A 25,079-nucleotide genomic window follows, 5' to 3' on the forward strand; every position below is an offset into this window, starting at 1 on the left:
TCCCTTGGGGAAAAAAAGCAAGACACTTGTCATATCCCTCTGCAGCCAGCACTCCGTCACCCTTACCTTCAGTCCTGTATCTAAACATTCTCCTGCACTGTATTTCCTTACCTTCCATTCACAGGGCTGTCACTAACCCACCAGGACCTTTTGTTCAAATTAGAAGAGGGGATCCTCTTCCTCCAAGTGGGGGGCAGTTGCAGGACCTAAGACCTGGATGCTGGATTTCAGCCTCCACCCACCACCCCCGTAGCGGGGTCCTTCCATTCAGGACACGAGCTACACAACCACACTTTGTGGCCTTGTGTGATTTCAGTTATTTCCACTGGCAAAACTCTGCTGCTAGAATATGGGCTAAAAGTGCAGAGGACTGGTTTTGCTCTCCATTTTCCCGCAGTCGTGGGACTGTGCTCTTCACCCATTTTGACAAGAGAAGCTCCTACCCTCCTTAGTAATTCCATGTTCTATTACCGGCTATTACCCCTCGGGTTAACATTTTCCAGCAGCGTCTTGTTCTAACTTCTACATCCTGAATCTTTTTCTCTGACAACTGAAATAAACCAGATTACATTTTGCATAAACAATTAGTAGTAGAGTGTGGGTGTTAAGAGTTGAAAGAATGCTAGCTTTTGTGTAGTTTTTTCTACTCATCTTTGTTCAGCTAAACAGCTTTAAACAGGCAGCAAGAAGCAAGCTTGAGAACGTTATTCTCTAAAAAACAAGACAAAACAAAACCAAACCCGAACTTTTTTAGTGTAGATGTTCACTGCAGTGAACTTGAATAATAGCAAAGAAATAAATTGCTGATTATTTCAGCACTCAGATATAACTAGCTATAAATTGGGTTAACTTCTTCTAGTTTTGTATTTACATCTATGCATCTTTTTTTTGCAAGTTAATATATGAAGTTATGTTTCCTCTTTTTTACTATTTCGTGAGAATTTAGTAGTTAAAAATCTGAAAAAAGTTTCAAAAAACACATAAAAACATCTTCGAAAATAGTTTTTGATGACTACATAGTAGTACTCCATTATTGGGTACACTTTTCATGTATTTGACCACTTCATTTATGTTGAGTGTTTTTGGTAACAATAAAAAAAAAAAAACAAAACTCAAGTTGTTTGCTATCACATTTTTTTAACCGAAATTTCTGAATATTTCCGATAAATTTTCTCCAAGTGGGATTAGTCAAAGGACAAACTCTTAATCCACGTTGCCAAAATGCGCTTGAGTTAAGGCTGCACTGCGCTCTGCCAGCAGAGTGTGAATGTGGGTTTCCTTGCACCTTTGCCAATCTTTCATTTCAAACAAGGCATTTGTTACTTTATCAGCACTAGTGCTGCTATAGGATCCTGTTATAAGGCTATTCACTTGTCGTCTCTAGTCCCAAACTCAAATTGTTTCTGTCAGTCTTAACTGGTCATTTGGTTTCCATGATTGTTAGCTACTCCTACCCTAATGCAAAGTTCAACCTAGCTTCCTCAGCTGTGGGTGCATAAAGCCCTTCCAGAATGGCTCTAGGTTCTTGACTTTTGGAAAGAAAGCGATTTCTTCTTGGGACCCAGTTCGTCATACTAGCTGATTTAAGCTCAAAGTGCATTAAACTTTGACGGGATGGTATTCTGATCCTAGGTTGACAGAAAATTCTTCCATGCTGTGCTCCTCTCCTCTGTCCTGAGTGCAGCCCCCAAACCCTCATCTAACTTGATTCCTTCAAGCAGCAGTTCAGAGCAGTCGGAGCTCCCGCTTTCCTGGATGTGTGATCCTGGGTACGGCACATAAGCCGTGGGCAGAAACCATGCCGTAGTGAACAAGAAAACATCAGAGATTGGTTAAGTGCTAAGTGGAGTTTAAAAAGGGTGATATGGTGGAGTATGACAGGACGGCTACTTTAGACCATGGGCCTGGCCGTGGACATGGCCTCTGAGGAAGAACAGGAAATGGATACCTGAAAGAAAGAAAGAATAAGCCTAGAGCAGGAAGCTTGGAGGCAGGAAGCAGGGTAAGGGAGAGGAGTAGGGAAGAGAGAGAGAATCCTGGGTACAGGAGGTGAGGGCAAAAGCAGAGCTGGATGAAATGAGATTATGCATGTAGAGAATACAGCATAGTGTTCCTGGGGGGAGGGGAGAGGGACAGAGGGAAAAAAGAAGAGACAGGGTGGGGAGGAGGGAGAACGTGAATGAGAACCCTGAATCCTGTCTGATTGAGCTGTCTTGGGGAGCTTACTTGTCCTCTTTACCATACCTGGGACTGCATTTTTCTCTTCGGTGAAGGTTTTTCTCAGTTGCAATTACTACTTGGCCCCGTTCCACTTATAATAAGTACAGCCACTATTTATTAAGAGCCTAAGTGAGTCAGATTCATTATAGGTTTTATATATGTTCTCTCATTAAATCTTACAACAACCTGAGACAGATTTATTCTTATATGCTTCTTTATGGATGGGAAACTCAAGGCTCAGAGAGCCCACGTAACTTGAGAAAGACAAAACATCTAGTCAGGGGTAGAGCCAAATGTAAACCTAGGCTGGTCTGACTTCAAATCCATGTTCTTAACTGCTACACCACACTGCTCCTCAATTAGACTTCTCTTTGGTAGTTTCCACGTTTGTAAGAACTGTGCATTCCACTCAGTTCATCTTGTTCCTCATTACTTGACTATCTCTGTGACAGAACATCTAGTTTCGTCTGCTAGCCAGATGTAGATAAGATAATTTGCTCTTATAGACACAATCTCTCTAGCTCTATAAGATGTCTTACTATGGCAAATAGGGTATGAACTTCGAAGCTGTCTGGGTCAGTATGGAATCCAGATTCTGATGCTTTGTCTGTGACCTTTTGCGCAAATCATTTACCTGCACCTCCATCTTCCTCACCTGAAAAATGCGTATTTTTCCTCTGGAGAGTTGAATGAAAATTAAAAGACATAATGTAAGTAAAGTTCCTAGAATAGTACCTAGCAAATGGCAGGTGCAAAATATTCAGTGGCTGCTGAGGAAACAAAAACAAACTCCTGATTTTACAGAAAGGAAGACTGATTTGGAAATGTCTTGCTGGGAGAAGAGATGTTCTGCTGTCTCTATTCCAATTTCCAGGACTCTAGCATCCCATGATGCAAATTCACTAGAACTCCTAAAGGTATTCTGTTATATAATGTCCTTAACAGTATCCGTTCAGGCTGAAATACAAAGAAAGAGATAATCTGCCACAGTTCCAGAGTTGTAAACAGGGATAATGAAGCCTATGTCCTAGGGTTGTGGGGTGATATTAACTGTACTAAGACACGTGAAAGTGTTTCAAGACATACGAAATGCTTCATAAATGCTCTTATTATTAAATAGTTTCATGAAACACAATAAAGTAGGTGAAAAAGAAGAATGATTAGGGACGCCTGGGTGGCTCAGTTGGTTAAGCGTCCAACTCTTGACCTCAGCTCAGGTGGTGATCTTGTGGTTCGTGGGTTCGAGCCCCATGTCAGGCTCTGTGCTGATGGTGTGGAGCCTGCTTGGGATTCTCTTTCTCTCTCCCTCTCTCTGGCCCTCCCATGCTCATGAGCTCTCTCTCTCTCTCTCAAAAAAAAGACGAATGATTAGAATTTTATAAAATATAATTGGAATTAAAAGGACTCTGGAAAATTGCAGAAGTGATCGAAAAGAGATATAAAAAGAAATAAACATAGGACATTTAAAAGCAGCAAGTGACTAAAAAATACTCTATTTATTGAAAATGCAAATGACATAGAAGACTATGATATTTTTAAAGACAAGTGAGAAAGAGGTAGACAACAAATCAGAAATAATGCTAAAAATTGAGTTTCTTAAGATTAGGTTAAACTTAACCTAAAAGACTGAGAACTGCTGGGCCAGAGGGTGTTAGGCACGGTAAGGTAAGCAGTTGCTTTCACAGGGTGTGCTTGGTGAGTCCCTGTTGACCAGAAATATTGTCACCCTTCTCTGCCAGATGTTAGTGTCTGAAGTCATCTCAAAAGACCGAGTCTTGGGGCGCCTGGGTGGCGCAGTCGGTTAAGCGTCCGACTTCAGCCAGGTCACGATCTTGCGGTCCGTGAGTTCGAGCCCCGCGTCGGGCTCTGGGCTGATGGCTCGGAGCCTGGAGCCTGTTTCCAATTCTGTGTCTCCCTCTCTCTCTGCCCCTCCCCCGTTCATGCTCTGTCTCTCTCTGTCCCAAAAATAAAATAAAAACGTTGAAGAAAAAAAAAAATTTAAAAGACCGAGTCTTTGGGATAAGGTTAATTATTGCTGTAAGAGCTTACCTATGTAAATGGATTTCAGGTATATATTATTTCTTAAGATCACATTAGCATCAAAAGCAGAAAGAAGGAGTTCAACGAAGGGAAGGGAAACTCACATTCTTTTTATTTTTCTAAAAAGATTCTTCTAGGCAAGTCACATATTCTGTGCTACTACTCACTAAACATCGTGAATTGTACAGGGAGCTTACCCTGATTTTGCAAAACTTACCATGTCTCTTGAGTTCCAAGAGCAATACAAACCATAAATTTGTAAAGTCTTTATTAAAATAGACTTTTTATTTTTCATACATTATTAACAAGAAAATTTTTTCAGGCCTTTGAAACAGCAAAGAATGTTAACAAAGAACAACAGCGTTTTAAATATATTTCCTGAAATAAACAACTAATGTTCCTAAGAAAAGGTATAGGATACTTAATGACCTAGTATTTAATAAAATGTTCTTTATAGAAATGGGTTATAATCTTTACCACAGAGACACCAAATCTATTCCTAATCAAGACAGGCAATCAAATAAACCAGCCCTAAGTCACTTGCTCCATTAGAAACCATCCATGTGACATAGCATTTCTCTTCATATACAATAGCAGCCTCTGCTGGAGAAAGAAAAGGATGCTTCTGTTATAGAGCTTTAGCTCAAACCTATTTTGACCCAGAAGAACTGATTCCTTCCATTTCCTGCTGCATCAACAAACTAAATATTAACAGTTTTCAAGGTCTCAAAGACATGCGGGCCTTATCAAGTATATCCTTTCTGATTTTTGGATAAGTTGGATGTCCTTCAAGAACCTGCAAAAACAAAAAACAAAAGCACAAGAACTTGTAATTGATTACTGAGAACTAGAGCTATAAAACTTACTGGAAATATGCATTACAGTTGAGATTTCATTGTATTAATATTACACATATAACAACACTTCTTAAAGGTGACATTTGAAATGTGACATAACTCCTAGTAATAGTACTTAGAAGACAACAATAGAATACATGTGAGAAATAGAACAAATATAATTACTTCCTTAATGGATCAGTTGCAAAAAACAAATATAATTACTTCCTTAATGGATCAGTTGCATTGTATCAATGATTTTAAATATTTAGAAAGTTTAGCTAATCGGGGCGCCTGGGTGGCTCAGTCGGTTAAGTGTCCGACTTTTTTTTTTTTTAATTTTTTTTTTTCAACGTTTATTTATTTTTGGGACAGAGAGAGACAGAGCATGAACGGGGGAGGGGCAGAGAGAGAGGGAGACACAGCATCGGAAACAGGCTCCAGGCTCCGAGCCATCAGCCCAGAGCCTGACGCGGGGCTCGAACTCACAGACCGCAAGATCGTGACCTGGCTGAAGTCGGACGCTTAACCGACTGCGCCACCCAGGTGCCCCTTTTTTTTTTTAACGTTTATTTATTTTTGCGACAGAGAGAGACAGAGCATGAACGGGGGAGGGTCAGAAAGAGAGGGAGACACAGAATCTGAAACAAGCTCCAGGCTCTGAGCAGTCAGCACAGAGCCCGACGCGGGGCTCGAACTCACAGACTGCAAGATCGTGACCTGGCTGAAGTCGGACGCTTAACCGACTGCGCCACCCAGGTGCCCCCTTTTTTTTTTTAACGTTTATTTATTTTTGCGACAGAGAGAGACAGAGCATGAACGGGGGAGGGTCAGAAAGAGAGGGAGACACAGAATCTGAAACAAGCTCCAGGCTCTGAGCAGTCAGCACAGAGCCCGACGCGGGGCTCGAACTCACATACCGCGAGATCGTGACCTGAGCCGAAGTCGGATGCTTAACCGACTGAGCCACCCAGGTGCCCCAGCGTCCGACTCTTGAATTCGACTCAGGTCATGATCTCGTGGTTCCCAAGATTGAGCTCTGCATCAGGCTCTGCACTGAAAGTGCAGAGCCTGCTTAGGATTCTCTCTCTTCTCTCTCTGCTGCTCCCCCGGCTCAAGCACATGCTCTCTCTCGAAATGAATAAATAAAAACTTAAGATATTTTAGCTATTCATATGATATTAATAAACCCTCACAAAGTTAATTTTGACCAGTAGCACATATCAGATATACTTGGAGTTATTTTGAAACATACAAATTTTTAGGCCTACTGAGTCTAGTAGTGGGGAGATACTCATTTTTTAAAAAAGAATTCCACAAATGGTTCTATTGCATAACCTTAATGTACAACCTTAACCTTAATGTGAAACACTGCCTTACAGAGAGGCTCAGCAATCAATAGCAATCACTGAAGCCAAGTATTTGCTATAATGATGCTGATACAGCTATTTAGGATAGGAGACATTACATAATTCCTTTCGAAGGAGCTGCTTTTCTTGGAGCTCCTAACAATATAATGCCTTATCTGGAACAATGGTGCAGTGCCTTATATATCAATGGGACAATGTACATATAAGGAAACTGCAAATTCTAAACCTGCAACTTAAATATTTGTCACTTGCTAAGGGATCATTTAGTTAGGGATAGATTACAGAAATGTAATTGAATGACTTCTAAGTAACAGAAATACCTCTTATCTCTAATTTATAAATCTGAATTCTGCACTAACCAGACTTAGACACATTCACAAGAACTTCTATTCAGAAGGATGGCTTGGAGAATCAATAGTTTTAGTTCACATGCTTCTCCCCTTGTCTCTGTCTTTAACGTGACACAAACATTTTATTATTTGTAAATTATTATTTGTAAATTTATTATTATCTAAACTTTGAAAAGCAGAAATCTCTCCCAGATGTATTTGATGAAGCCATTTAATCCAAATACAACATTGTCTACCTCTACCATTGCAGTAAGATGTATTCATGTACATCTTGAGATTAACTAAAAGTAGGAAATTGTGTATCTGAAACATTTTAAGAAATCTATATTGAAGTATTACCTGGTGACATACGTCAATTGCATCCACATATCTTTTTGCTTTTAAGTAATTGAATGCCAACTTGTACCCTGTTAAGACAAAAAAAACAAAAACAAAAACAAAACAACAACATAATGATGTAGCACTATTTATAGAGCACACTGCTAGCATTACCTTTTTTGCCCCCTCCTTTGTTTGCTTACTCATTTGAGAAGTCTTAACGAAGGCTGGTGACTACAGTGTAAAGAGAGAAGGGATGGGATAATGGAAGGTGGAGTGGCTCAAAGGGAGAACAGGTAGCGAAAAAAATGGAGTTAGAAAAAGGACTGCAGTGAATACCCTGTTGGGTTAGAAGACTGCCATCCTACAGGAGTGGCTTTTGTAACTTACTAAAAAAATCCCATTTATTTCAGATTATAGTAATAACTCATCACAGGGCAGTAAATGATAACACAGCTATGCATTTATACCACATAGGTTTATTTAGCACTTAACATGTCAGGCGCAGTCAGGAGGTTTACATTTTATTAGGGAAGGAATGTATATTATTTAAGTAATTATGTAAGTATGTCACCAATTTCCAAAGTGAGATAAATGCTATGAAAGAAAGGTACAGGACAAGAGAGCTATCATAAGCAACCTGGGTGGGGAGGGGGTGGGTATCAGGCAATGCCTGGAATCTGAAGGATGAGGGGATAGGCCAAGGGAATTGGGAGCAAGATGGCAGAAGGAGCTGACCAGGCAGCAGCAGTCATGGGACCCACAGGAACCAAATGGATTTGGAGTACGACAGGGCAGAGCAGTCGGGAGGGTGGCCCAGAAGAGGACAGAGCAGTCACCAGATATGCCACATCAATGATTAGTAACAATTATCACAATTACTGATACCGAAATGTCATGTTTCAAATACTGACAATTTAAAACAAAGTTTTAAGACATTCTTAAATGATTGCTGCTTTTCTGTAAGAATGCTGTAAGAGTTAGCAAACAGGAGATAAGACAAATAAGATATGATGTATACCATGATGTAAAATAATATGTAATTAATACATTCAATATTTCACTTTACCTCTCGCAAATATAAATCAGGGAAATTTAAATGCTGCTCTTGGGGTCTAATAAAAGTACCAAATTTTTTTTTTTATTTCAAACAAATATTTGAAAGGAATTACTGGCTAATGTAATCATAAGGTAGTAAAAAGTAAGAAACAGGACTTATCTGAAATTCATAGTGTTTGATAAAAACACACATGAACACACATGCCTATAAAACCATCAAAGATGAAAACAGTAAGTTTAGGAGAGTTAAACTTGATATCATTACAAAGGAATTGTAAAATTGGCTAATAAAGTTGGTGACATTTAAAAAGAAAAAAAATTTAAGATGTCACGCCATGTCAAACATACTTTACATGAAAACTAGAGCCAAAAAAGTTGGACTTCAGTTTTGGGGTCTGGCTTCCTGACTGGCTTTGAGACCTCAGGTGAGCTGCCAACTTCAAGTTTCCTCATCAACTCCTCCTCCCCCCAACTCTTAGTGTACTTTTAAGATCAAAGGAAATACTTGCCGTGAAAGGATTTTAAAAGTTTTAGAGCACCATACAAATAGGACTAATAGTAAAATAGAAGAACAAAGTTTTAATGTTGGAAGAAACTTGATAGATCATCTTGTTCAAAATATTTTAGGGAGGACATAAAGGGCCAGAAATGTCAAAGGATATGTACACTGAGGCTGCATTATACCTGTCAAGCTTACAAAAATTCAACTCTGTGTAATGAGGGGAAAAAAGGTAGCATGGGAGGGGAGGGGGGGAGGAGGAACATGAACAATGTACACAGTCTAGTGAGTGTCACATAACCAGAGAATGGATGTAAAGGGGGAAACAGAATTGTGTTTTCTTTTTGGATCTCAGTTCCTGGTGCCTTTCATAGTGACAGTACTCAAGCCTCAATCCTTTGGAAAGAACATGACCGTGATTTTAAGGATTTCCTGACAATTGTAAAAGTGAAAGGCAATTGCAGGTGTTGGATACAATGACAATCTGAAGGAAGACACTAAAGAATGAACTGGGAGCCTCAGAGAAAACTTACTAATGAGAAGTCAGGGAAATTGACAAAATCATCTATAAAATACATAGATGACACAATGAAAGAATGAATGAGTTGGAATATTTGCTGACGTCTTCCAAAGAACAGAATGTTTAAATAATTTAACTTGTAAATGTATTCCTTCTGTGGAATAAAATATATTTAAGGAATTTTTATTTTACAAGCTGACTTTATTGTGTAGGATACATGATCTTAAGAAGGAAAAATACTATCAACAAATGGTATGGTATTAGTTCCTGTGCCGTATACCAGTCTAGTAAAATAACAAACTCAAGAAAAATACAAGGTGGGGGAAGTCCTGAACTGACAGCAGTTAATGTAAAGACGACCTATCTAATTGCAAATTAAATCTGAGTCCATACCATGACATAGCTGCTCAAAAGACTGATGCCACCTTAAGGCTAAGTTAACAACTGCTAAAATGCTTAATAAAAAAATAGCTTGATTACGCATATAATTAGATTCTTAAATTATACTTAAGAACTTGTTAATTTCTGGTACAACATTTTGGGAGGGACATGGACAAACAAAAGAGCCTTTTCCAAAGTTATCTGGCCATGAAATCTAATCTCTTTATACTCAATTCTCTTCATTTTTTTTCTTTTTTTAAAGAAGTAACTATTAATACCTCACCAACTATTCCAAAGGACAGAGTAGGAAGCATTATTTTAGAGTTTACAGGAGACAGGAACAAGAAGGCTGAAAGATTTGGAAGCAAGTCTCAGGAAGAATGGACAAGTAATTGAGATAGTTTGAAGAGATGTCTTGGGAGAGACAGGACAGAGGTTGAATTAGAATGCCACCATCGGTAAGAGGGAAGAGACTCTGTGGGCTGCTCCAGAGAAGAGACCTGACCAGTTTCAATGCAGCATATTTCAGCTCAGTACAAAGAAAGGGAAGAGCACAGGTATGAGCTCCTCGCAATGTGGAGGGAGGCTAGTCACTAAATATATTCTAGATGCTGTCCATCTGGTAGGGATGTTGGAGACTGCATTCCTTGAGTCTACCACTGGAACAAATTGATGTTTCTGGATGCTCAGTAAAAATAAAAAAAATGTTCCAGGGTCATATTATTGTGGGAAACACGTCCCTCTGTGATATCCATCACAATGTACATTAGTGTTTAAAGGCATAAGAAGTTCTGCAGTAAAGAGACCTGCAGGGGCGTCCGGGTGGCTCAGTTGGTTACGCACCTGACTCTTGAATTCAGCTCAGGTTATGATCCTACAGTCGTGGGATTGAGCCCCACACCCCTGAAATTTATTTTTCAGAAGGACTGATAAAGGGTCCATGTCCTGCATTCTCTCTCTCTGCTTCTCCCATATCCCTTGCCACTGAACTTGATCTTGATTTAATGAAATGTTTTCCTAACTGATATGACATTGGAATACTTTTTCCCACAGCATTATCATTTTAGAAATAGCAGAGGGTTAAAGGGAGAGAAAGGGGCAGAGTTAGATTAGATGCAGGGGCGCCTGGGTGGCTCAGTTGGTTAAACATCTGACTTTGGCTCAGGTCACAATCTTGCGGTTCGTGGGTTTGTGCCCTGTGTCGAGTTCTGTGCTGACAGCTAGGAGCCTGGAGCCTGCTTCAGAGTCTGTGTCTCTCTCTCTTTCTGCCCCTCCCCTTTTCATGCTTTGTCTCTCCCTCTCTCAAAAGTAAACATTAAAAAAAATTGAAAAAAAAAAAAAAAAGATGTAACTGAGGACCCGTCTGAATCTCAGGACATTATACTTAGTAACTATTAAGCTAATAATCTATTATGAACATAAAATTTATTTTTCAGAAGGACTGATAAAGGAAGTTGGCTTTTTATTTAGGAAGCTGTTTATTTTGTTCTTAAAAAATATTAAATGCATTTAAATGGAGATTTACAAATAAAACCCAAGTTTCCAGAAAAACCTAGTATCTAATTTGTTAAACTCACCTACTGTTGGATTTGTCTGATTGCCATGTTTCCATGCCATCTCATAGTTTAAGGCAGCGTCTGTATATGCTTGCTCTTTTTCCATAATGTATCCCATGTATTCATAAGCTTTGCAGCAAGACTGAAAAAAAAAAAGGAAGATGTTATCAACAGATATCACTTGATTTTATGGGGGTGCTTATGACTCTAGAGGTTGACCATATTAACTCATTTAATTGGCATATAAAACAATGTTTTTCAACCTTGGCTATGCAATTAAGTCATCTATGGGACTTAATGAAAGATTCTGATCAAGTCTCACTCCTATTCCCCCCAGAGTCAGGAGTTTTACATGCTAGGCAATGGACTGTGTATTTTACACATATACACAGTTTTTATTACAAATAGTTTTAGGTTAAAATTAACAGTGTAATGAACCCCATGAACCTCTATCTTGAACAATTAAATCAGGACTAATACTGTTTTAACCTCTACCCCCCACACTTGTCCTTCTGTATTATGAAAGAAAAAAAAATCCTCAGATATTGTATCATCTCATTCATAAATATTTTACTTTAGTATGCCTCTTTAAATACAAGGACTTTCTTTAAACATAATGACAATTTATCATACCTAAACGTAACAACTCACTGATATTACCAAATATCCATTCATTATTCAAATTTCAAATGGTCTCAATATCATTTTGTTTTGTCTTGTTTTTAGTTTGTTAGGAAGATGATCCAAACAAGGCCCACACATTGTAACTGGTGGAAATGTCTCTCAACTTTCTTTTGATCTAGAGGTTTCCTCTCCATCTCTCTCTGTGTCTCTTTTTTTGCAATTAAACGTAGCAAAAAAGAATTTTTATCCTAGAGTTCCTCACAGCCCAGATTTAGTTGAATGCATCCTTGCAGTGCTTATGTAATATATTCCTATATCACCAATATTTCCTGGAAATTGTAATTAGATCTAGAGGTTTGAATTTGATTTCAATCTTTGAGGACAGAGGTAAAAGTACTTCTAGGTCAGTGCCCTGGTGAGCCACATTGGAGCCTGAGGCAAAAGGAAAAATGCACAACTCTGTATACATGTTTTTGTGATTTAATTGATAATTTCTTCCCCAGATGTTAACATTTTACAAATCAAATTGACAAGTTGAGATATTAAAACTCACATTTAAAATTTAAATATTTCTTTATACCCAAACTAAATTTATTATAATTTTATTTTCCTGACTTTAATGGGAGTAAATATATTAACATTTTCATTAAAATCATTACCCACTGAAAAATATATAGGGGCACATGAGTGGTACAGTCGGTTAAGCGTCTGACTCTTGATTTTGGCTCAGGTCACGATCTCATGGTTCATGAGTTTGAGCCCTGTGTGGGGCTCTGTGTGGAAGTGTGAAGCCTGCCTGGGATCCTCTCCCTCCCTCTCTCTGCTCCTCCTCTGCTCGTGCTTTCTTTCTCAAAATAAATAAGTAAACATTTTAAAAAGGAAAAATACGTAAAAACATGGATATGGAGGCATAAATTTTCCTCTTTTGTTTCAGGCTTCAATACCACTCAGCACAGCACTGTCAGATGCTATTTAACATTTTGGCATTTTGGTTAAAAAATACTGCATTAAATTATTCATTAAAAATTTTTTTCCCCAATGTTTATGTATTTATTTTGAGAGTGAGACAGACAGAATGTGAACAGGGGAGGGGCAGACAGAAAGGGAGACACAGAATCCGAAGCAGGCTCCAGGCTCTGAGCTGTCAGCACAGAGCCCGATGTGGGGCCTGAACTCACAAACTGTGAGATCATGACCCGAGCCGAAGTCAGATGCTCAACCAGCTGAGCCACCCAGGTGCCCTTGCATTATTTATTGTAATAATATTTTATTATAATTTATAATAAGTACCTTGATTAAATGATAATTTATCTACAATGGACTGTTTCTATTCCCCCCAAATCCGTACATGGAAAGCCTAACCTCTAGTGTGATGCTACTAGGAGATGGGATCTTTCAGAGCTAATTAGGTCATGAGGGTGGAGCTCTCATGAGTGGGATTGGTGTCCTTATAAAAGAGACCCCAGACAGTTCTCTTATCCTCTCCTCCCACCATGTGAGGTCACAACAAAAAGTCAGTGGTCTGCAACCCAGAAAGGTGCCCTCACCAGAACCCAGCCATGCTGGCACCCTTACTCCAGACGTCCAGCCTCCAGAACTGTGACAAATCAACTTCTACCATTTATATGCCACCTGGTCTATAGCACTTTGTTATAGTAGCACCAGCTGCCTAAGATCATTACTGAGATGTAAAGTGCCCTTGGAAATTTTGGACCCCAAGTGAGGGTTTCACTCGCCTCACCCCAGTTCAGCCCTGTCATAGATGGCGTGATCTTCCCTGAGGAGGCACATAACGTCAGATTCTCTTTTTATGATGTTATACCCGTTCATCAATTTATCAGGGCTGGAAAATGATGATAGTCTATCACTCTTCATTTATTATCTGGAAAACATCTATAATAAGAGATGTCTTTTATACTATATTGTTTCCCAGTAGTGTAGTTCATACAGAAAAGGTAGGCTAGAGGGTGGGTGATGGGTATTGAGGAGGGCACCTTTTGGGATGAGCACTGGGTGTTGTATGGAAACCAATTTGTCAATAAATTTCAGAAAAAAAAAAAAAAAGAAAAGGTAGGCTAAGTGCTTAATGCCTTCTCTTTATTTCCCAGCTTCAGAAATAATAGTTCATCAGTATATGACAATGGTGATTAATTAGGTTTTTCTTTTTTTTTTTTCTTTTTTGGATCTTTGTAAACCCATGGATTTAAACTTTTTTGGTGTGTTTCAATCCACTGCAGTTACTATTCTTACTGAGAGTTAATGTGTTCCAACTCTGGCTACTGTGAGTGTCTTCAAGTTGGCTCCTGAGTCCTTGACATGACTCTAATCATCTTCGATAGCTTCCTTGCCATCTGGTATGACAAGATGGTCTAGTGTCATCCTGTACATTTCTGTCCCAGATCTGGATGATCTCCATCTTTTAATTATACAATTCAAGGTTTCTAAGCTCTAGTTCCTGAATCTCATGCTTCCAATATTGACATGCCTAATCAGCCAAATGGTGCCTCTAAAGTAGCCATTGTGTTCAGCCATGCAATATATTGCTGTCAGTGTTCCAGGAAACTGAAATTCTATCTGCACTGAAACCTTAATTTCCATGTAATCTCACTTAATCCTAGACGAGGCGTGTAAGGGTCAGCCATTTGGCTGTTTACATTTTTCTTTTTCTTTTTAATTGAAGTATAATTGACACACAATGTTACATTAGTTTTGGGTGTACAACATAGTGACTTACCAAGTATATACCTTATTCCATGCTCACTACAAGCATAGTTCCCATGTGTCACCATACAACGTTATTACAATATCACTGACTATATTCCCTATGCTGTACCTCTTTTCTTTTTTTAAATGTTTATTTATTTATTTTGAGGGGGGAGGCGCAGAGAGAGACAGAAAGAGAGAATCCTAAGCAGACTGTGCCCTGTCAGCATAGAGCCCAACTGGGGGCTCAAACTCATGAACCGTAAGATCATGACCTGAGCCAAAATCAAGAGCTGGACACTTAACCGACTAAGTCTCCCAGGGACCCACCCACTCCATGCTGTACCTCTCATCCCCATGACTTTTTCACTCCATAACTGGAAGTCTGTATCTCCCATTCCTCTTAACCCACTTTGCCCATACCCCTACGACCCACCCTCTGGCAGCTATTAGTTTGTTCTTTGAGTCTGTTTCTGCCTTTTGTTTAGATTCCACATATAAGTGAAATCATATGGTAGTTATCTTTCTCTGACTTATTTCACTTAGCGTAATACCCTCTAGGTCTATCCATGTTGCACAAATGGCAAGGACTCATTCTCTTTTTATGGTGAGTCATAGTCCACTGAATGTATCTGCCACATCATCTTTATCCATTCTATCAATGTACACTTGGGTTGCTTCTTATCTCAGCTATTGTAAATGATGCTGATTTTTAAACATGGGAGTGTATATAACTTTTTGAATTAGTGTTTTCATTTCATTTGGGTATATACTGAGCAGTGAAATTTTTGGATCATATAGTCTTTCTATTTCTAATTTTTTGGGGAACGTCCATACTGTTTTCCATAGTGGCTGTACAAATTTGCATTCCCACCAATAGTGCACAAGAGTTTCCTTTTCTCTACATCCTTGCCAACACTTGTTATTTTTTGTCTTTTTGATCCTAGTCATTGTGACAGGTGTAAAGTGATATTTCACTGTGGGTTTGATTTGCATTTCCCAGATGGTTAGTGATATTGAGCAACTTTTCATGTCTATTGGCCATTTGTACATCTTCTTTGGAAAAATGTCTATTCAGGTCCTCTGCCCATTTTTAAATTGGATTTTTGTTTGTTTTTGGTATTGAATTCTACAAATTTTTCATATACTTTGGATATTTTTTCACTTTTTTCAAAAATTTTTAATGTTTATTTATTTTTGAGAGAGAGAGAGAGAGAGAGATAGCGTACATGCTAGTTGGGGAGGGGCAGAGAGAGAGGGAGATACAGAACCCGAAGAAGGCTCCAGACTCCAAGCTGTCAGCACAGACCCAATGCTAGGTTCCAACCAACGAACTGTGAGATCATGACCTGAGCCGAAGTCAGAGGCTTAACTGACTAAGCCACCCAGGCACCCCTATATACTTTGGATATTAACCTCTTATCAAATATATCATTGCAATATCTTCTCCCACTTCTGCCCTTTTGCTTTGTTGATGGTTTCCTTCTCTGTGTATAAGCTTTTTATTTTGGTGTAGTCCCAGTGGTTTATTTTTGTCTTATTTCCTTTGCCTGAGGGGTCTGGAGGCAGATTTTTCAAAACCTATTAATTAGTATTACCTGTTTTTCAAGTCCAACTTAACTTCAAATTAGATGTACAGACTATAAATTGATAAATGGCTTGATATTTTGGGTTTTTAAAGTTATTAAAGTAACTTAATAGCATTAGATGATCTGTTTTATAACTTAATTTGCTCAAAGAGAATAAGACAGATTTACTATGATTACAATTTTGAGGTAATTGACATGAATCTGTAAAGATAAATATCCTTAAGTTTCTAAGTTGATTGCAATTATTTCTCAACAAATAGTAACAAATTCTTTAAAAATGTTGTAAGACATTCTTTTTTGTGTGCCTAAAAACCAAAATGCGCTATGAAATATGGTGGAATTGTATAGACTTAAAGATTTTCAGCTTTATACCTAAAGGTAAGAACTTTTTAATACGGAAATTAAATGCTGGAAAGACTTTTCCCCACAAAATATATTATGCATAGTGGATTTTAATAATGTGAAAACAACATGCAGCTGCAGTAAATTTATCTAGAGTATTTCTTAATAGGAGGGACAGACGTCCGCAATTAACGTTCTTCTGCAATTTTCATTAGTTCTGGGATGAGCTGGATAATCACAAATGCTTGACATTCCATAAACACTTTCTGTAAGTGGGGCGTAAACCACAGCTGAACCCTGAAACTGCATAAATCTCTATTTTTCTTTATTTTCAAAAGCAAATGGCTTCTTTCTTCTCATAACTGTTTATTTCCTGATTGTGTTAAGAATAAACATTTAATTTTCAAAAAATACACAAGAATCCTTAGAAATGGACCAACATTCTATAATAACCTATTACGGGAAGCTTGTAAGTGAAAGGTTAACAATGATGTTTTATTCTTCAATCACCTACCCTATTATGACGCAGGCACCGTTTTAATAGCTCTTCTGCCATGTCGTATTTTGCTGATTGAATATAAATATCAGCAAGCAGCAGCCAACTCTTCTCAAAGTCCTCAGCATCAATAGGATTCCAGTTCATTTTTGCAATCCGCTTCAGCTGGTTTCTGGCCCTTGGAGTCTGTTTCAAGATCATATAAGCTGTTGCCATTCCCAAAAGTGCTGGAATATGATCCTTCTGTAAGAAAGCAAAACTTCAGATGCCCATATACACAAATATACATGTTGTATGTTTAAAAGGAAACAGGGAAAGTAGCAAGTGCTACACAATGTGAGAACTGGCCTGTGAATTCTGTAACTGGCTCCACAGATATAACTGTGACATAGTCATTATTTAATACATCGAGTAAACTCAAGCTATCATGGAGAAACCTGGTCAGGCACCATGCGGTCAAAATAATTCAATAAATACACAGATGCCAGAACCACATGATTCGGACCATTAAGGCGACTTGATCTTTTGGGGACTAATTAGTTTTTATGGTTTTATACAGAAACAGGAAAAAACAAAATTCTATTTCAGTATAATACTCATTAAACATTTGCGTTTCAGATTCTGCATTCAGATTCCTTAGTTCTTTCACTTGTAAAACAAGAATGACAATGATTTACCTGCAAATGATATTCCTTCTCTATGTGAACTTCTACTGACTTATCTATATTGACTTTTTATCGATATGGACTTTTATTGCTTGTTTTCCTTTCCTTCTTGTTTTATTTGAAAGCCTCTTCATCCAATTAAGTTTGACCAATGAAATCTTATAAACAAGGCATGCGATTAATCACTTAGAAATTATATGAAATAAACTCATGCCTTAAAACACTCTTTTAGACTTAGAGTCTGCTGCTTGATAGTGTCTATAAAACACAATGTTCTTTTAGAGAAGAGTTCAGAGTCAGAAAATGTCACTCTGTGAAACCTACAGACTAAAAAGAATTGGTATGAAATGGAAGCCATTAGTGATCTACCCAGAAAACCAACTTACCTAAGCAATATGTGTATATCCCTGATAAAGCTAGGGGGGCTTCTTAAATTTCAGCAGTGGGATCATGATGTTTTAATAAAGAGAAGGCTTCAGGTTAAAATACAAATAAAAGATGAGAGACTGTGCTTTAGAAATTACAATATCATGACTATAATAAAAGTACACTGTAAGATAGCAAGTTTGGGTAACCAATAAGGAATACTGCCAAAAGGAGACTAGAGGGGCATGTTCAATGTCCAACCCTGATCATGGTTGGAAGTCAGAAATAACCCTGGAATATGGGGTGCCTGGGTGGCTCAGTCGATTGAGCGTCCAACTTTGGCTTAGGTCATGATCTCGCGGTCTGTGAGTTCGAGCCCTGCGTTGGGCTCTGTGCTGACAGCTCGGAGCCTGCTTTGGATTCTGTGCCTCCCTCTCTCTCTGCCCCTCCCCTGCTCATGCTCTGTCTGTCTCTCTGTCAAAAATAAATAAAACATTAAAAAAAAAATTAAAAAAAAAAAAGAAAGAAAGAACCCTGGAATAGAGAAGGACAGTTCCTTAGAGCTTGATGAAAATTTTTTGGAAGATAAAATTTCTTTGGTTGTAATTCTATGCCTAGCAACAAACTTCCAATATGTAATTTGCTGTTGTAATTAAGGGATGGCAAAAAGGTTTGAGTGCCAAATTCAGCCAATTGGTGGTAGATTTTGGAGACATAAGGGGCATATTATCAATTATTGAGCCCCTCCCCCCTTCTGTAGAAAGGAAAGAAAATAGAGGTCTGCTCTGAATTTGTCAGCCTGGTCCTAGGACAGCCCAAGACAAGAAAGGTTCTATAAAAAAGTCCAGATCTAGGGGTGCCTGGGTGGCTCAGTAGGTTAAACATCCAATTTCAGCTCAGGTCATGATCTCAGTTTGTGAGTTTGAGCCCTGCATCGGGCTCTGTGCTGACACCTCAGAGCCTGTAGCCTGCTTTGCATTCTGTGTCTCCCTCTATCTCTGCCCCTCCCCTGCTCACGCTCTATCTCTCTTTCAAAATAAAAAAAATTTTTAAAAAGTCCAGATCCAGTCACATGCTAAAAATATCCCACACTATACATTTAAAAATAATCTCTCTGAATCACACACCTTGAGTTTGATTGGAATTAATCAACTTCTCACCGCTTGATCACTCCTGAATGAACTCAAGAATGGTTTCTAAAAGTGCAAACCTGAGTTACAACCCCTGCATTAGACCCATATGTCTTTTCTGGTGCAGACATCCTAAGGTGTTCAGCTGGCTTGTCAATGTCTTTCTCAGTCACTCTGAGCTGCAGCAACTTTAGATCACAGAAGACAATATAGCCATGTTGTAACCAATGCACCCTTATGCTTCAAGACGACAGGATGAAAGCAGGTGGAAACAGTTTGCTTGGGTTTAATGTGTCTTCTACCTTTTCCTCAGGTGACTTCCTGTTACCTACCTCTTTTTCAATCAATCTGAATGCTACAGAGTGTCATAAATATACCCCATGCTTGTGTGCCTCCTTGCCTTTGTTCATACTTTCCCCTTCCCCTAGAATGTATGTATCGTCTGTCTCTGCCTGTGAAAATGCAATTTATCATGGTTCTTCTTAAATCACACCTCTCCACAAAAGGGCCTCCCCACTTTCCTTATACTGTTTCCTACACCACTTTTACCTGTAACTCTAGGACAGAATGTAATAGATTTTGGTTTGTACACAGGCAGTATGCTTTGCCTTATCATCCCTAGATTATGATAAACTCGATAAAAGAAACTATACACTTTTGTGATCCCCATTTTGCCTAGCACCCACTGGCTGCTTAGTGAATATTCATTTTATTAATACATGCAGCTTATGAGTTAAAAGAAAAAAATGCCAGATAAAACTCACTGCTGAAACTTCAGTTCATGCATCAGTCTTAGGCTGGAATGGTCAGTGAACAGATTTGAGGGTAGTATATTAGTAATCACACATATATGAATGGTAAAAACAATGCAGTCTCACCAACACAAAAAACTGGCACAGTACTGCTAAGAAACAGCCGTGATGTCACTCACTGATTTTGGTGTTCTCTCAAACCTCATGACTTAAACTCTCTCCCCTACTTCTGCTCTCCATTCATCAGCCGCTGTCGTCCATCTGCCGCCACACGGCCCACCCCTGACAGGGTCACATCATGGTGAGCAGAAGGGTGCTGCTCTAGAATGTCACTGCTGCTGATACTACCTTGCTGTTAAGTTCCAAGGGTGGCTTACAGGGGTGATAAAGTGCCATCTAGGATGCTTGTGCACAAATGGCAACAGGAGCTATAGGTTCCCCAAAGCTCTCCTCGGTCATGGGAGGCAAGAGGAAGGGGCCACTGCAGGAGGGTTTTGGTGGCTTACTGCTACCACTGTGATCTCTGAACCACAAGAAAACACAGCAAAGTTCTGTATGTCCTCTGAGAGACATAAATTATGAATTTTTGGTGGCCTACAACACTGTTGAATGGAAGAACATGAAATCCAATGAGTATGCTTAGAACTAGCTATCACCCACTGCTGATGAGTGGGGTCCCTAGAATTCCTTCCTTAGTATCAAGCAATTGAAGAAATACAGCACTGTGTGAGAGAAGGCAAAACCAAGCACCCAGAGTGAGAAGGTGGATCTGAGTGAGGTGAAAAGAGAAGAAAATCTCTGATCTAATTATTATTTGCTCTAATTATTATTATTGTTGTTACTATTATTATTTTTGCAGGAGGAAACAACACCATTATTCTCACGACTGAATTATAAGCGGTCAGTACTGACCTCATTTAGCCTTAGATTTGGAAACATTTCAAGTTTGCATAAGTGAAAAGGTGAGCTATCAAGGCAGACAGGTATTTATTTTCACTTAGCAAGTTAAGTGAAAAAACACAGAAACTTTCCAGAAAATAAAGCCATTCCTTTGAGTTAATTTATGCCCTTTTGAAGAAGAATTTCCTTTTCTTAGAATTTACCATTCTAATAGAAATAAATATAAATACATATATAAAGAAATACAAATAAATACAAATATAAATAAATAAATAAATATAAACAACATATCAAAATAGTAACAAAACTGTTTCTTCTGGAAACAGAGGTATATATATATATTACGTAGAATTATGCCGAACTACAGAGGCAATTTGTACTTGTAATTAAGTCAATCTTCAGAAAGTAAACAACTATTTCTATACCACCAAGGAAGGATAATATAAAGCTGAAAAAGAAAATCTAACCTCAGATGTTGCTATTTCGGTGAAGGTATTCAATGCTTGTTCAACATTAGACTTCTGTTTGGTAGCGACTAGACAATAGTTTTCCATTATGCGAAGCTGTACATGACCCTGAATGGTCTGAGGTTTTAGCTCTTTAAGGAGTTTTTCTGCTGTTCTCACTGCTAATTGCACAGACTCTTGCTTCTCAGTTGAATTCCTATATACAATTAAAAATAAATCTGTCTGTTACTCATGAAGTAAAATTCACTGATTTTGGAATGAGCCCTAGGGTACACTGGCTTCTTTGCTGTCACTTATTTAATGTAACCCTTTTGTGGAATGTCACTCATTCTCTTCTAATACAAGGTGAACCACGGTTACAATGCATTAGATTTAAACAATTAATACAGCTTTAATGAAACACCATTAAACATTTATTCACTTTAGACTGAAGACAAAAATTGGACAATATCTGTATGTGGTGAGTGTGTTCATTTCCACTAATATAAAACTAGAATTCAGGAGAAGTAGAATCATACAATTATCAAGTGGTACATATACTCAGAAAATGAAAGGAAAGAAAGGAGGGAGTAAAAAGTAACTAACTTTGCTGAAGCACCTACTATGTGCCAAGTACTGCAATATTTTTATCTATCGGTCTCTCAGAAAAGAAACTATGTATCTGTCAAAGGCTGTAAATGTCAAGTGTAAAAACAATGTGGATATGTGACATCAATTTTCTTATTTTTAAAAAAATATATAAATCAATTAATAAAAGGAAATTAAATTCTCAAAGCCCATTCACTAAACCATTGGTTTTTTTACCTCAGGCTTCAGGCTTTACCTTCTCTAAAACATTTCACATTGTTGAATACCTTCTTCAAAGTTTCCCTCCTTTGCCTTCTGTAACATTATGGTTTTGGGTCTCTTGCTACCATGCTGACTGTCCTTTTCTGACTTCCCTTCCTCCTCCAATCCCCTTAAACGTTAGCCCGAAGTTTAGTTTTCAAACTTATGTTACTGCATTCTATTTGCAAAGAGGTCATTCATTGAGCTCCAACTGTCTACTCTGATCACACATCCCCCACACCTGTATCTCCAGCTGGGACCTCCCTTCTGAGTTCTAGTTTTATGTTTTCAACTATTTGCTAAATATTTCCATGAGGACAGCCTATAGTTGCATAACAGTATGTTACCTAAACCTTTATAAACAAACAGAAACATGCCTCTCCTTTGCTCTAAAACTTTTAATGGTCTCTATAACCCAAGCCTTCAAATCTGTCATTAAAACCTCTCAGCAGTCTGTTCTCATTTTTTCTCACACCCCTGTGCATCTTCCCCTGACTGCTTTGCACTGCTAGGATTTCTATGAATTCTTGTAACACTTACTATCCATTTCACCCACTTCTGTTTTGTCAAAGATCCAATGGTTTCAGATATTGTCTTGCCTCCTAAGTAAATTACATGCTCCTGAAGGCAGAAACTACCTTATGTACCTTACTCATTTACATCCTTATATATCCCATACAATGCCTTGCCCATTTCTGAGAAGTAGCAACTAACACAGGTTGATAGCAATAGCACTATTTATCTATCAGCAGTGCACCACAGTGGCTATTAGCAGGAACTTTGAGGTCACGTAGAACTCAGTCCACATCTTGCCCCCACCATTTACTATCACATTAGATAGGTTAACTCTGAGCTTAGTTCACAACACTGTTGCAGGGAGTAAATAAGACAATATACAAAGTATATAGTATAGCACAGGGTATGGCAGAGAACTACCATATGCTAAGGAGTTACTGTTACTGTGTGGACAGCTTTTGCTAAAGTAATCAAATTCTACAATTTATGCTGTTTCAACAAGTAATTAGGGAAACGTCTTTGTAGCATGCTTATTCTGATTTAGGAAGCCTCTTAAAAGCATTCCATGCTTGTTTCAGAGAATGGCTATTCTAGCTATGATTTTTTTTCACCTGCCTTTTCATTAGTGCTCTCCTAGAGTTTAGCCCTCTTTTAGAAGGTATCCTTGCTTGTTATCCCTAGTGTTTCCAGAAAAGGGATAATTTGTCAAATGATAACTCACCCTAGGTCTCCATCCAGATTTTCAAATACTTCACCTCCAACAGTTTCATTATCTGGATTCAGACAGATTTCTATCATATTATAAAGGGCATTTTGGCCCCAGTCACTGTCTTTCCGAGCTTTATTAAAGTGTCGAAGGGCATCATTTGGTTCTCCAGTATACCTTGTTAGATATTAAAAAAAAAAAAATCACTTATTTCAATTGTCGACTACAAACTTTAAGTCATTTATAATATCTTTGGTAAAGATTTGGTTAAAATTATTAACATGTTTTTTTAAAGTTTTTAATTTGAGAGAGGAGAGAGCACAACTGGGGGAGAGGAGCAGAAGAAGGGAAGGAGGGAGGGAGAGATGCAGGGAGGGAGGGGGAGGAAGAGAGAGAGAGAGAGAGAATGAATCCTAAGCAGGCTCTGTGCTCAGCCCAGAGTCCGACTTGGGGCTGGATCCCATGACCCTGGGATCATGACCTGAGCCGAAATCAAGAATTGGATGCTCGACCCACTGAGCCACCCAAGCGCTCCATAAAATGTAGATCTATCTTAAGACAAAGGAAAGTTTATTCTACTTTATTCACAATGAGAAAGAAAAAAACTATTATGTAGGATTTATTCACCAACAGATTTACCAAAGATATAGTCCTTTACAGTATTGAAATCCCGGCTCCAATTTTGCTCTGGAGTTACGTTTTTCAGCCATTAAGAAAAATCTTGGAACATCCTCAAGTTTTCCACATCTTCTCAGGAAATCAATTAAACGAGATAATGTCATGTAATTATCTAGAAACAAAGAATATTTCAAATATAGACAACATTTTATATCTCTTGTTTTTGTGGTTATAATCCTGCTTCATTAAAGTACAGTTTACTTTAAGTGATGTAGAATTTAAATACAAGCAAAAGGAATGCTTTAGGTATTATAAACCCTTAAAAAGACTGTATGAGTAATTGGATAAAGGTTTGGTTGGTCTGGCAGTGGGAGAAGGTTCTATACAAGCCAACGTATAAAAATGTACATTTGTTATAACTTAATTTTCAACTGTTCCTGGGACCAAAATCTAGAAACAGTCTCTGCATTGATCATCTAAACTGTAACTGTAGAATTCAGGAGGGTTGATGTGATTACACAGGGTTAAGACTATCTCTGACCTCCTTTCTCCTCCGCCCTTAGCTAGGAACAGGGTGAGAACAGTACTTTTTGATGATAATGTTTGGGGTGGGCAATTAGAAATTTTACTCCAGGTTTTTCTTAATATGTATATGTGACTAATGTACTAGACACTAGCTTACCATAATACAACTGTAACAAATCAGTCCTAGTATTTTAATCCTAATTTGCCTTCTCCTAAGAAAAAAGAATTAATTTAGTTCTTTGGTATCAGGTATAATTTACTGGCAGGTTCCTAGAAAGCCTTCTCCCAATTCTACCTAGTTCTTTTATATCATTAAAATACTGTTTTGAGAAAAATTTAATAAATATTTTTCAGATTGTAAAAATAACGCATGGACATTTTAGAAAATTTGGAAAAGTATAAAGAAAAAGAAATCACTCATATTCCCACCAGCTAGAGATGACCACATTTTGGTACTTTTCTTTTCATATATTTGTGAGTGAAAATCATTCTATCAGTATTTATGTATCTACTTTTATTCTATCAATACTTAATATATATAAAATTAATATGCAATATTAATATACAATATTAATATATACAAAATTGAAGTCACACTTGGGGTTTTAATTTTGGTTCAGCATTATACAATAAACATTTCCCAACTCATTAGTTTTCAAAAACATGATTTAAATGGCTGCATAATAGTCTATTATATCAATGG

At 38.0% G+C, this 25,079-nt stretch overlaps 1 protein-coding gene across 1 annotated transcript in view; it reads right to left on the reverse strand.

The window, feature by feature from the left end:
* Positions 1-4,511: 4,511 nt before the first annotated feature.
* Positions 4,512-25,079, reverse strand: part of TTC21B (tetratricopeptide repeat domain 21B) — an 84,503-nt gene continuing 63,935 nt past the window's right edge. The window contains exons 23-29 of the mRNA XM_043576940.1: positions 23,873-24,023; positions 23,249-23,410; positions 21,184-21,379; positions 16,922-17,146; positions 11,171-11,291; positions 7,156-7,223; positions 4,512-5,056 (exon numbers count right to left, since the gene is read on the reverse strand). Of these exons, the coding sequence (XP_043432875.1) occupies positions 4,979-5,056; positions 7,156-7,223; positions 11,171-11,291; positions 16,922-17,146; positions 21,184-21,379; positions 23,249-23,410; positions 23,873-24,023 (1,001 nt within the window). The 3' untranslated portion in view covers positions 4,512-4,978. The remainder of the gene's footprint in view (positions 5,057-7,155; positions 7,224-11,170; positions 11,292-16,921; positions 17,147-21,183; positions 21,380-23,248; positions 23,411-23,872; positions 24,024-25,079) is intronic.

This window comes from Prionailurus bengalensis, chromosome C1, assembly GCF_016509475.1.
Source record: "Prionailurus bengalensis isolate Pbe53 chromosome C1, Fcat_Pben_1.1_paternal_pri, whole genome shotgun sequence".
Classification (NCBI taxonomy): Eukaryota; Metazoa; Chordata; class Mammalia; order Carnivora; family Felidae; genus Prionailurus; species Prionailurus bengalensis.